Here is a 12,470-nt window from a genome sequence, read left to right on the forward strand (position 1 = left end):
AGAAATCTCCTTCATGGAAAATATATACTTTGTCCAAGATAAGACCTCCCTTATACATGAATCCATGCTATGGCTCTTAAATTCCATCTTCAGTGTGTAGCACTTTAAAGGGTTTTCCCCAAGGTCATAAACACACCTATTTGACGTTAAGTGTCTCTCTCTTCTTTTTTCTTTTGGAATTGTGCAAAATTAATTATTTTTTCTAAAGAAATTTGTTTGTTGCCATGGAAAAATCATTGAGTTTGCAGTCCGAAGACTTAGGTTTGAAGCCCAGCTCTTTTATGTATTTATTACCTGTGTGAAATGGGGCCAGTAACTTTCCTTCTGAAGGCCTCAGCTCTCCCTTCTCTGAAATGAGAGGATTAGATTAGATGATCACCTCAGATAAGCCCCTTCCAGTCATAAATCTGTTGTCCTCTAAGGCAGGACTTTTTTTTCTTCTAATTAATTAATTTTTAGTTTTCAACATTCATTTGCAATCCGATATAGGCTCTACATATATGTATTCTTATTAAACACATTTTCACAGAAGTCTTGTTGTATAGAAGAATTAGAACAAATGGGAGGAATCATGAGAAGGAAAAAACAAAACAAAGAGACCAAATAGTATGGTTCAATCTGCATTCAGACTGCATAGTACTTTCTCTTAATATGGATAGCATTCTCCATCATGAGGCTTTTGGAGTTGTTTTAGGTTAAGGCAGGGCTTTTTAAGCCTTTTATGGGTCATAGTGAAAACTGTGGACCCTTCCTCACAATGAGGTTTGTAAACACATAAAATGAAAAACATAGTGTTACATAGGGAACCATCATATTGAAATACAGTTATCAGAACATTAAAAAAACAAATCTGATATATATTCTTCCCTATTAGTATTAAATAATAAGACAACACATCCAAAATATAGGCAAGTTAAGGCTATTGTTGCCTATGTATGAAGGAGATACTAAATTTCACTTAAAGGTTAATGGAAATAGAATTTTTTTCTCATCCAAGTTCATGGACCCCTCCTCCCTGCCAAAAATCTATCTACAGGTTTTTTGAGATTCAATGGGCCCCCAAGGGTAAAAACTCCTTTTCTGAGATGATCAGATAGGGCTAAACCCACTATGGTGGGTTTTCTGAACAGTTTTAAAATAGAACAAACATACCATTCTGTTAGGTGAAAATATACATTTATGTTTTTAAAAATAGGGCAGAATTTGAGTGGAGAAAGGTCCAAATTCCACTTTGAAATAAGGAGATCAGATTCACAAAGCCTTGTGCAAAATGTGCATGTCTATTGTCCCCCTCTCACTGATACCCACAACTGCCAAGACATCTGTGTCTTGTAAATGCAGCTGACAGGAAGAAATGCAGTTAAGTATAAGGTTATAGTCATGAAAATAAACTATTGGCGGTTAATGAAACTCTAGCCCAGTGCTAGAAAAGGACAACTAAATCGACCCACAAATGAATCAGAGGGTGAAGGTTACTGTTGCCCAGCTTTTGCCTGCCCTCAGCAGAGATGGCCTTAGGGGGACTATTTTTCAAGCTCATTACTTTATCCAATATGGAGATAATATAGTAATTAGCAGGAGTACTCCCAGTGTGGGATCTCCTTATGTGAGGGCAAATCACAACCAAACTCTGATTTAGTAGAGAAATCCTAGAAAGTTCATTCAGCAGGCATTTGCAGCCAACGTATGTTTTGCCTAAGATAGTGTCTCCTACGCAGAAGGCACTTGATAGATGATTGTCCACTACTTGGTTCAGTTCTGGAATCAAGATCAAAACCCATTTCTGATCAATACCACCACCTACTTAACCTTGGTCTTCTAGAGCCTCAGTTTTTCATCATCTATAAAATGAGAGAGTTGAACTAGATGGTTTCTGAGGTTCCTAGGACCCATTTATTAAAGTACCTAACATATGTGTTAGGTGGTGGTGAGAATACAGATAAATGAAATTACCACTTGCACTCTTCCAAATGCAAGACGTGAAAAGAAAATAGAGTTGTTCAGGTGCCAAGAAGTGACCTGTCTTTCCCAGAGACACACAGCTAGTAAGTGTCAGAGGCTTTGTTTGAATCCAGAGTTTCCTGACCCCAAGCCCAGGCCACTCTGTCCACTCTACTAGACTGTCTTCCTTGTATAGCACTTAGAGTCAGGAAGAGTGTGTAAACTATTCAGAGTGAGCCAACCAGATTGATGCCAGTCTGTTACAGGGCATTTCAAAATCTTAGATATTTTTTAAATTTTATTTAGGTTTTTTTAATATAAAGAAAATAAATCATTCTTGATTATACTGGGAATGGCTCCTGATAGGAAGGATTTAAAATTTGTTATTCTTTCTTTTAGATGCTAGTTCTCAAGACTCCTATGATATTCCACGAACATTTCCAAGTGATAGATCTAGCTCCCTTGAAGGCTTCCATGGCCACCTTGTAAGTATAACTGACCTGGCATCTCACTATGTATCACCCCAACAAAAATTTTGTGCTTTTTAGCATCATGGAACTAAAAAAAAATGTGCAAGTGGACAAGTAGCTCCTTGTTTCCAAGAAGCAGGTGGGACTTACCACACTGATTATCACCTGAGATCATCACTTCTGTCTTTATTTAAAAAAACGTGTGTTATGTGTTTTAGAAAAACAAAAGCATGTTGACAATGGGGAGTGTATCGAGTGAAGAATTGGATGAAAACTATGTCCCAATGAATCCCAACTCTCCACCACGACAACATTCCAGCAGTTTTACAGAGCCAATTCATGAAGCCAACTATGTGCCAATGACACCAGGGACATTTGATTTTTCGTCATTTGGAATGCAGGTCCCACCTCCTGCTCACATGGGCTTCAGGTCAAGCCCAAAGACCCCTCCCAGAAGGCCAGTTCCCGTGGCAGACTGTGAGCCTCCCCCTGTTGATAGGAACCTCAAGCCAGACAGAAAAGGTGAGGATGGCATGCAGTAGTCTTTTTGGTTTTTTTTTAATGTGGTTATAAGTAACATTGAACTGCTCTAATAATGTTTCAGATTGAGATAGAAAATGCCTGAAGTTGTGTGATGTGTGTAGGTGTGTGTGTGTGTGTGTGTGTGTGTGTGTGTGTGTGCGTGTGTGTGTGTGTGTGTGTGTGCACGTGTGTTCAGTGATCTGCTAAAATTAAGTAAAGACATAATTGTTTAAGGATTATTAATTTAACCCCTTGTTATAGAATTTCACTCAGTTATCGAGTCGATCTTTTTCTGTTACCCAGAGTAGAATCTAATCATGGTGAGAAATATATTAAAATTTGATGTCATTCTTTATCATTTTAATAACCCTACCAAGTAGAACCTCAGTCTGTTTGTTACTGTAGTAATGCTCTTTTTCTTTGCTGTTCCTTGTGCATGCAATGATGTTACAGGTGAAAGAAAGCTTTGCTTTCATTCTGGCTTTTGACGTATACATGTAAAACACAGTTTAAAAGCACTTGAGTCATTGCAGCAGTTTTGGTAAGATATGCACACAAGTTTAAAACATGTCCCCGCAGAGGTAGTTATTATGTGTGTGACCATGGACAAGTTGCTTAAGCTCTTGTCTGATTCATTTTTCTCGTTTATACTATAAGGGGGTTGGACTAGATAACTTCCAAGGCCCCTTCAAGTTAAAAACACCTTTTTCTGAGGGAGTTAAGTCACATTAATAGATAGAATTCCAGGCCTGGAGACAGGGAGGTCTGATTTCAGATCTTGTACCCCAGCAAGGATCAGCTGAGATGCTATATGTAAAGTGCTACATAGAGGTTAGCTATCATTATTATGCTATGAGCCCATCATGTTCGGTATCTGTGTCTTTCCAAAATCTAGCTATGAGCTCAGGAACTTAGAGGACAGGCATTCGTTTTATTCTGTGCTGAATGACTTCATTTCTTAATTACTTTATGTATCATGGAATTATCTGTATTGGGTAGAGATTTTCTTCTTGGTCCGTCTTTTTCGGTCATGTCCAACTCTTCATGACCCCTTTTAGGGTTTTCTTAGCAGAAATACTGAAGTGGTTTGCCATTTCCTTCTCCAGCTCATTTGACAGATGAGGAAACTGAGGCAAACAGGATTAAGGGACTTGCCCAGGGTCACACAGTAGAGGTACCAATAGATAGAGGGGTGACTTTAGAGTCTGGAAGGCCTAGCTTAAGTTTTATTTTCACCTTGATCTAGTTATGGCACCATAGGCAAGATAATGTCTCAGGTACCCCACAGCTTTCTAAGACTTTTAAGTTACAGATGCCTTGTTAATGAACACTGAAAATGCTTGGAGCTACTATTCCTCTATGTACTTTGCATTTACCTCTGTGTGTTTGTGTATGTTTTCCATTGTTGACATTCTTTCAGGGTAAAGACTGTGTGGACTTGTGTGTTGAAAACCTTTAAAGCACCATACACATTCATCTGCTGTTATTATTACTAAAGAGAATGGGATCCTCTTCTGACATCGTTGCCATCAGTCACATGTGTCTCATGTTGTTATCCATTGTCATGCTGTGTAGATTATACTTTTGCTTTATGAAGAACTTTCTCACTTATATTATGGCATGATGGAGATTGATCCCTTTTTAAAAAAATTTTTTTTAATTATCTTTTTCAAATTTAACTAATAAAAAAAAGTTGAAAATTTTCTTGCCAATCTGTAGATTTATCTTTTTTTAAAAAACACCTGCATAGATTTCAGAAAGTCTGTAGTAAGAAAACTAACCGAAAGCTTATTGTATAGTTGGCAGTAGGATGTAAAATAGACCCAGCAAAGGCATTAAACAGACTTGCCATACAATACCCCCCAAAATTGATTTGGGTGGGTGGGTACCTTTGTGTCTTCCACATCAATGTGAGGAACTCTCATTAAAGATCAGCAGCTTGCCTGTGGCTTTTAGTTTTATGAGAGATTAAGTCAACCACATAGTGAGTATGAATGTGGCAGAGGCCAGACTTGAAACCCCACAGGTTTCTAAGGTTGTCTCCAAGGTTGAATCTCCAGTAAAGTATGCTGTCTTTATCCTTACTAGAACCAAAATATTCCATTTCATTTTAACTGTTTAGAGCCGCAGAAAAATGGTGAAAGTAGAAGTTGACATTCACTGATTAAATGAAATTTTAAAACTAGACTTTAACAAAATGTGTTACAAAACACATTTTGAAACAGTACACATTGATAGGAAAGGTAAATTAATAAGTCTTGCTGTATGATCTGTTCATTATCATTTATGAAGAGAACTTTGAGCAGACATATTGGAGTAAGTATTTATCATGGCACCTGGAGTCAGGAAGACAGAGAGTCATCTTTGTGCCCTCAGACACTTGACAGCTTTGTGACCCTGGCCAAGTCACTCAATGCTGTTTGCCTCAGTTTCATTATCTGTCAAATGAGCTGGACAAGGAAATGGCAAACCATTCCAAGATCTTTGCCAAGAAAACCCAAAATGGGGTCATGAAGAGTCAGACAGGACTGGAAAACAACTGAACAAATGTGCCAGGCACTGTGCTGGATACCTGGAGAAACAAATAATACAAAGTCTGAAACACTGGCTCCTCAAAAGTAGTTTGCATGTTAGTAGGGGAGAGAGTGAGCACATAAACAAATATATCCAGCACAGATGTCAAGTTAACAAATAGAAAAATATATAAAGGAGATTTGACAGCCCAGAATTTAATGTTCTGGTCTGGAAATATATTGGCAGTGTTTGTATTCTACTTAGTAGGATCCAAAATATGAACAAGTTTGGTTCAAGCTAATATTTGATGGAAATCCATTGAAGTAGTCACTGTTTGGCATGATACCATTTTCAGTGGATGAGTCTCCTATCCCCTTATTATGAAGAGCTAATGAAATGTAAAATGCTAGGCTTAATTCTAGTAACAGTTATAGAGGTCAGCTGCTAGAGTATACAGTGCAGATGAGTTTTTAGAATACTTTTGAAGTGATTGTATCCAGAAGAGTGCATGAAAGCTCTAAAAACATCCTAGATTTAAGGTTTAATTTAGGATTCCCTACCAGTGAGTGTCTTACAGAGTGTATGTGCCCTCCTTTCCCTTCCAACCACAGCACAGGGCTTATCTTGAATTTTGGATTTTTGTGTGTTTTGGTTGCCTAGTACTGGATCTGGGGAAAAAAATAGTTTGGAGATGTTATTCCGTGACAAAGAAACCTACAATTATGAATGAGAGTAAAATTTTTGAGAAACTGGTACGAGATGAAATGTGTCAAGTCACGGTTTGGTCACTATGGTTAGGACATTACTATGTGCCCTAATCCTCCCAGATAACTAACGTGAGGTAGCTTCTGTCTTATGATAATTCTGTTTGTCTGTGTCTGCTGGGGCCATTTGTCAAGCTTCCTCATTTATGAGAGTGTCAAGATGTCTAGAGTTCTTGCAGGGTTTATCTAACATGTATTAATCACCTACTGTGTGCCAAGCACTGTGTGAAGCCCTTGGAATGTGATGACAAAAACACAGTCGTCTTTCCTCTCTTGTTCCTTCACGGAAACAACAGGTACAGAGATAAGTAAATGAAAATATCTGCAAAGAAACATAAGAAGTTTGAATCCTTTCTGTCACAATATACAGGCAACTAGGTGGTGCAGTGGTACAGATAGAGCACCAGTGCAGGAGTCGGGAGGACCTGAGCTCAGATCTCACCTCACACACTTGACACTCACTAGCTGTGTGACCTTGGGCACGTCACTTAACCCCAGTGGCCTCATCCTGGGTCATCTCCAGTCACTGGATTCAGATGGCTCTGGAGGAGAAGTGAGGCTGGTGACCTGCACAGCCCTCCCTCACTCAAAAACAAAGGCAAGTGCCAGTCATGTCATTATTTCTCTGATGGCATGGTCTTCTTTGGCAACGGACAGACACATACACATTCACACACACACACACACACACACACACACACACACACACACACACACACTATACAGACCAAAAAGACTAGTCAAGAGCGTTTCTCTAGCCTCCAGTTTTTATATTTTGAGATATTAGTCTAAATATTTATATATACATGTGTGTGTATATATATATATATATATATTTCAAATTTTAACTCAATGTAGTAAACACTTAGGTCCTAGGGATGTAAATACAAGATATGATGTGACTTCTTTTTTTAGAACCTTCTGAATTGGTGATAAAATCATATTATAATATTTGCTGAAGCTTGATATAAAAAGATTTGTCATAGGACAAATATTGAGGAGGACAGAGATATAAAACTGTTGGATTCAAACTAACTTTTTTTAATGACATTTTTGAGAGTCAGGATAGAGCGATTGCTAGAGTTCCAGACTGGAATCAAAACACTCCAGGTTCAAATCCTGCTCCGGCATTTCCTAACTGTGACTGGGCAAATCACTTAACTCTGCATCAGTTTCCTCATCTGAAAATGAGCTGGAAAAGGAAATGGCAAACCAGATGTCAAGAAAACCCCAAATGGGGTCATGAGGAGTTGGGCAGGGCTGAAAAAATGACTGAACAACAAACCCCCTTATCCACTGTATAAATGGCACTTTTTTGTCTTAATTTTTTAAATCTTCTTTCACTTTATTTAAGATTGACAACTGTTATTCTCCACTCTTGATTTTTGGGATGCCTACTAGAAATAGCTCGTGGCTTAATCAGCTAAATATTTGGCAGCCTAGATAACACAGAGGGAAAAATCTTTTCTGATGGAATTTTCCTGGGTTAGTGACATATTTTCACAGTGACCAGTCTTGTGGAATTTTGTAAACATCCTATGGTAAAAAACCACTAAGGGACAGTTAGTCCCTTTTAAAAGATGTGAGTGTGCTCACTGGAAGCCATGCCTACCTCTGGCCTTCCTGACCACTCAGGGAACAGCTCACACAACTACCTGAGCTGGTTCTTCCCAAACAGAAAGAATCTCAGAAAGAGACTACTGGATTTGGAATCAGAGAGCCCGGGGTTTAAATCTTGGCTCAAGTTGTTACTTGATACCTTCTAGGCTTGCACAAGATGTCTCACCTCTGTAGGCCATTGTTTAAATTAGGATATTAAAGTCTCTTCCTTTTATATCTAAATATGAGGATATATGAGAGAGTGAGAGTATGTAATACACACACACACATACACACACACACACACACACACACACACACACACACACACACTTTACTATATATATTCATCTCTTCTTGATTGGCACCTAAATGGCCTGCCTAACTAAATGGAGTCAGAAGGACCTAAATTCCAACGTGATCTCAGACACTTGCTAGCTATGTGATCCTTTTACCTGCCTCCATTTCCTTATCTTTAAAATGAATGTCATAATGGGCACCTACCTCCCAGGGCTGTTTTGAAAATAAAAGGAATTAGTATTTGTAAAGCGTTTTGCAAACTTTGAAGTGATACATACGTACATACATACATACATACATACACACATACATGTGCATTAGCTATTATTAGTCAACATTTTGTTTACTCATATTGTTTTTCTCCATTGAAAGTCTTTAGAATCTATTAAGTAAAGTAAAAACAGGGCACTTTTGATATAAAATTATCCAGCACTTACTTTATTCATTGCTGAAGTTTTTATTTATTTATATATATGAAGTTTTTTTTAAATTCACTGACCTATTATTTTCTAAAATACTGGATTCTGGAAGCATGGTATCAAAAAGGACAATTTAGGATGAGGTTATCGTACATATTACATAGCAGTACTTAACTCCCTTTCCTGACTCACAGCACTCCCTCCAGTTGGGGGCTTTTCAGTGTTTTCTGGAAGGGATTTCTTAATGTATTCCTGGAGAGCACATGCCCATGCCACAAGACTGTGCATCTATGCAGGGTTGTTACTTTCAGAGAATCAAAACAGGTAAGTGTATATATGTGGGGGTTTTTAATCCACCTTGCTGCTTTTGGATCTTAATTGGAAGTGGATATCCAAAGTGTTTCTAAGCCTTTACGAAAAGTATCCTGCTTATTTCTGCTCTAGCCTCTTACATTTGCAAAATTAGAAGCTTGAGGAAACTCTCAAACTTGAGGAAACTCTCCTCTCTTTTTCACTCAGTTTTAACTTTAAATTTCTAGCTGTTGCTGCCCACTGTATGACCCTGAGCAAGAAATTTGTTTGCTCTGAGTCTTCTTTTCTCCTTCTGTAAAATGGGAAGGTTATTCGTATCATCTCCTTCACAGTAATAGGAAAAATACTTCTTCATATGTTCGAAAAGCGTTTTGTAAATGAGAATTGTGATTTTGTTTGTATTTTCTTCTCCATATTGAAGTTGTCCTATAATGGTACATCAAAATTTCAAATGTAAAGGATAAGTTCTGGGACTCAGTTTCACTCTGGTTCTCCATTGAAGATATCAAGGAGGGGGATGCAGCAAGTGGAAATCTGTTCATCATCTGATATTGTATTGGAAGGTCTTTATCCTTATTTGTCTCTCCCCATATCTACGTCTGTCACTATCTCTGTTTCTCTGCACCATCTGTCTACTTTCCTTTCTCTCCCATCTCCTTTCGAGTCCTTGTGAATTTAATACCTCCTCCCTTTTGTGGCTGGGTACCACCTACCATCAAATTGACTGTTGGGTCTGAGTCAAACTCAAGAATGTGAAAAATCATCATTTTGCACAGTAGGGTTACTACTAGTAGCTGCCTCTGTTCTTGAACAGTTTTCATTGTAATGTATTCTTTAGTTAAATCCAGTCTGACAGACATGACTAGGCAGAATGCAGAGGCAGTCTTCAGCATCATCACAACTAAGCCAGGCTGCAGCTGGCCAAGTCTTCTTTTTGGGAGCTCCCCCTAGTTCCCCTGGCATGTTGTCAGCATTGGAGTCAGTGGCCCACATTTTACTGGAATGGGTTTTTTTTCTTTTTTCCTTTTGCCTTACTGTACATTTCTCCCTTGCATTTTTCACCTGTATCATAATATTCTAGAACATCTGGGAGAAGGGGTGAATAGGAACACATAGCATTCCAGATCTCTTAATAGTGGGGCAGGAGGGAGACAGACACACAAACACTGTGGAAAAACAATTGCGGCTTATCCAGATTAACCTGTGACCAACCATAGAGCATCTGGTCTGTGTAAAGCCTGGAACTCACTTTTTTGTCTTGAATGTTGATGTTCCATCATTCAGCTTGTGTTTGGTCATGTGACTGACATCCATCAGAGAGATACATGTACAAAGTGATGCAGATTTTTCTGTGTATCTTTTAGCTGTTTTCTCTTTGTACTAGTAGTTCACCACTGAAAAAGGAAGAATAATGTAAATTTGAAATGGATTACTGTTTTGTTACTTAAAATCTTACAACTAACCTTGAGTTATGCTTGAACAAAATAGTTATATTTTTAAACATCATGTCTAATCATTATTTTCATACCTGGACATCTAAGCCAAGGAACAAGGCAGTGCATAGCAAACTGGGATTGCTAAACTAGATCAGATTGTAAGGGAAACTGGGCCTGCCCTATTGTTTTCATGCTCATCCATCTCGATCTACTATCAGGCAGTGTGGTATACTGGAAACTCACTGGACTTGGGCATCAGGGGAGCTAGGCTTAAATCCCATCTTTACTTCTAGGATAACTTCTATGACCTTGGGCATATCACTTAAGCCTTTTTTTTTTTTTATTTTGTAATGTTTAACAATCACTGCCATACAATTGTGATTTTATCCCCCCCACCTACCCTCCACTCCCCCCCTCCCTCCCCACGACTGCATACAATTCTGTATAGATTCTACATATACTTTCCTATTGAGTATATTTTCACTATAGTCATGCTATGTAGTCAGACTAAGATAAATGAAAGAAATCGTATAACAAATCAGAACATGATACACAAACACATACACATACACAAACATGATCTGCTACAATATGTGAGTGACTTCCATATTTCTCTCTCTGAGTGTGGCAGGCATTTTGCCTTGAGATCCTCCATTGGGATTTTTTTTTTTTTTGGTAAGAAGTTCTTGTGTTATTACACAAATCTAAGTCTACCAGAAAAAACTCTCACACACTGTGGTTGTTGCTGTGCATAAAGTTCTCCTGGTTCTGCTCCTTTCACTCAGCATCAGGTCATATAAGTCCTTCCAGGCCTCTCTGAAGTCTTCTTGTTCATCATTTCTTATGGCACAATAGTACTCCATTACATTCATATACCATAATTTATTCAGCCATTCCCCAATTGATGGACATCCCCTTGACTTCCAGTTTTTGGCAACTACATAGAGTGCTGCTATAAATATTTTTGTACATGTGGGACCCTTTCCCATTTTTATGATCTCTTGGGGATATAGTCCTAGTAGCGATATTGCTGGGTCAAAGGGTATGCACATTTTTGTAGCCCTTTGGGCATAGTTCCAAATTGCTCTCCAGAATGGTTGGATGCGCTCGCAGCTCCACCAACAATGAATTAGTGTTCCAACTTTCCCACATCCTCTCCAGCATTTATCATTTTCTTGTTCTGTCATGTTTGCCAATCTTATAGGTGTGATGTGGTACCTCAGAGTTGTTTTGATTTGCATCTCTCTAATCAATAGTGATTTAGAGCATTTTTTCATATGATTATAGATAGCTTTAATTTCTTCCTCTGAAAATTGCCTGTTCATATCCTTTGACCATTTATCAATTGGGGAATGACTTGTATGATTATACATTTGGATCAGTTCTCTATATATTCTAGAAATGAGGCCTTTATCCCCGAGCTTAGCTGTAAAAATTCTTTCCCAATTTACTACATCCCTCCGGATTTTGGTTGCATTGGGTTTGGTTGTGCAAAAACTTCTCAGTTTAATGTAATCAAAGTTATCCATTTTGCATTTCATAATGCATTCTATCTCTCCTTTAGTAAAGAATTCTTCCCTTCTCCATAGATCTGATAAATACACTATTCCTTGCTTCTCCAGTTTATTCATGGTATCAATCTTTATACCTAAATCATGTACCCATTTGGACTTTATTCTTGTGTATATCACTTAAGTCTTTCACAATTGATAAAATAGGAAACTTCTTTTGTAGGACAATTTAAAGAATTTTAAGTTGCAATAAATATTAGTTGTGAGCTTTTTTAATGTTGTGAGAACATATGTTGCTAAAGAAATAATATCACTAAAAATTAATAGGAACCATTTAGAAGCCACAGGCATTGCATTCTTGGCTTGTGCTGCATTTGAATGAATTGCCTATTCAAATTCTTCCTCATTCTTTCTCAGTGTCACAGTTTTCCTTATTTACCCAGTCTCCTCTAGGACCTACAAGCCTGACTGATTTGAATCACCTACTTTTATGATATTAAGTCACGATGGGGAGAGCTTGGTGCTAGTCAGCACAAGTTCACGTGGTGTTCACTCCAGAGTTCTTGGAAGAGGATGGCAGTCACGGCGATGTTTTTATGTGGCAGCCTAAAGTAGCAAAGAGACTTACCATGAGCAGGTCCAGATATATGAACCAAATATAGAGTCCCTGCAGAATATGTTT

General features: G+C 38.1%; 1 protein-coding gene across 5 annotated transcripts in view; it reads left to right on the plus strand.

The window, feature by feature from the left end:
* Positions 1 to 12,470, plus strand: part of GAB1 (GRB2 associated binding protein 1) — a 182,841-nt gene that overhangs the window by 152,395 nt on the left and 17,976 nt on the right. For all 5 annotated transcript variants that reach the window (XM_072621139.1, XM_072621143.1, XM_072621142.1 and 2 more), the window contains 2 exons: positions 2,341 to 2,426; positions 2,630 to 2,933. In XM_072621139.1, the coding sequence (XP_072477240.1) occupies positions 2,341 to 2,426; positions 2,630 to 2,933 (390 nt within the window). The remainder of the gene's footprint in view (positions 1 to 2,340; positions 2,427 to 2,629; positions 2,934 to 12,470) is intronic.

Source organism: Notamacropus eugenii, chromosome 6, assembly GCF_028372415.1.
Source record: "Notamacropus eugenii isolate mMacEug1 chromosome 6, mMacEug1.pri_v2, whole genome shotgun sequence".
Classification (NCBI taxonomy): domain Eukaryota; kingdom Metazoa; phylum Chordata; class Mammalia; order Diprotodontia; family Macropodidae; genus Notamacropus; species Notamacropus eugenii.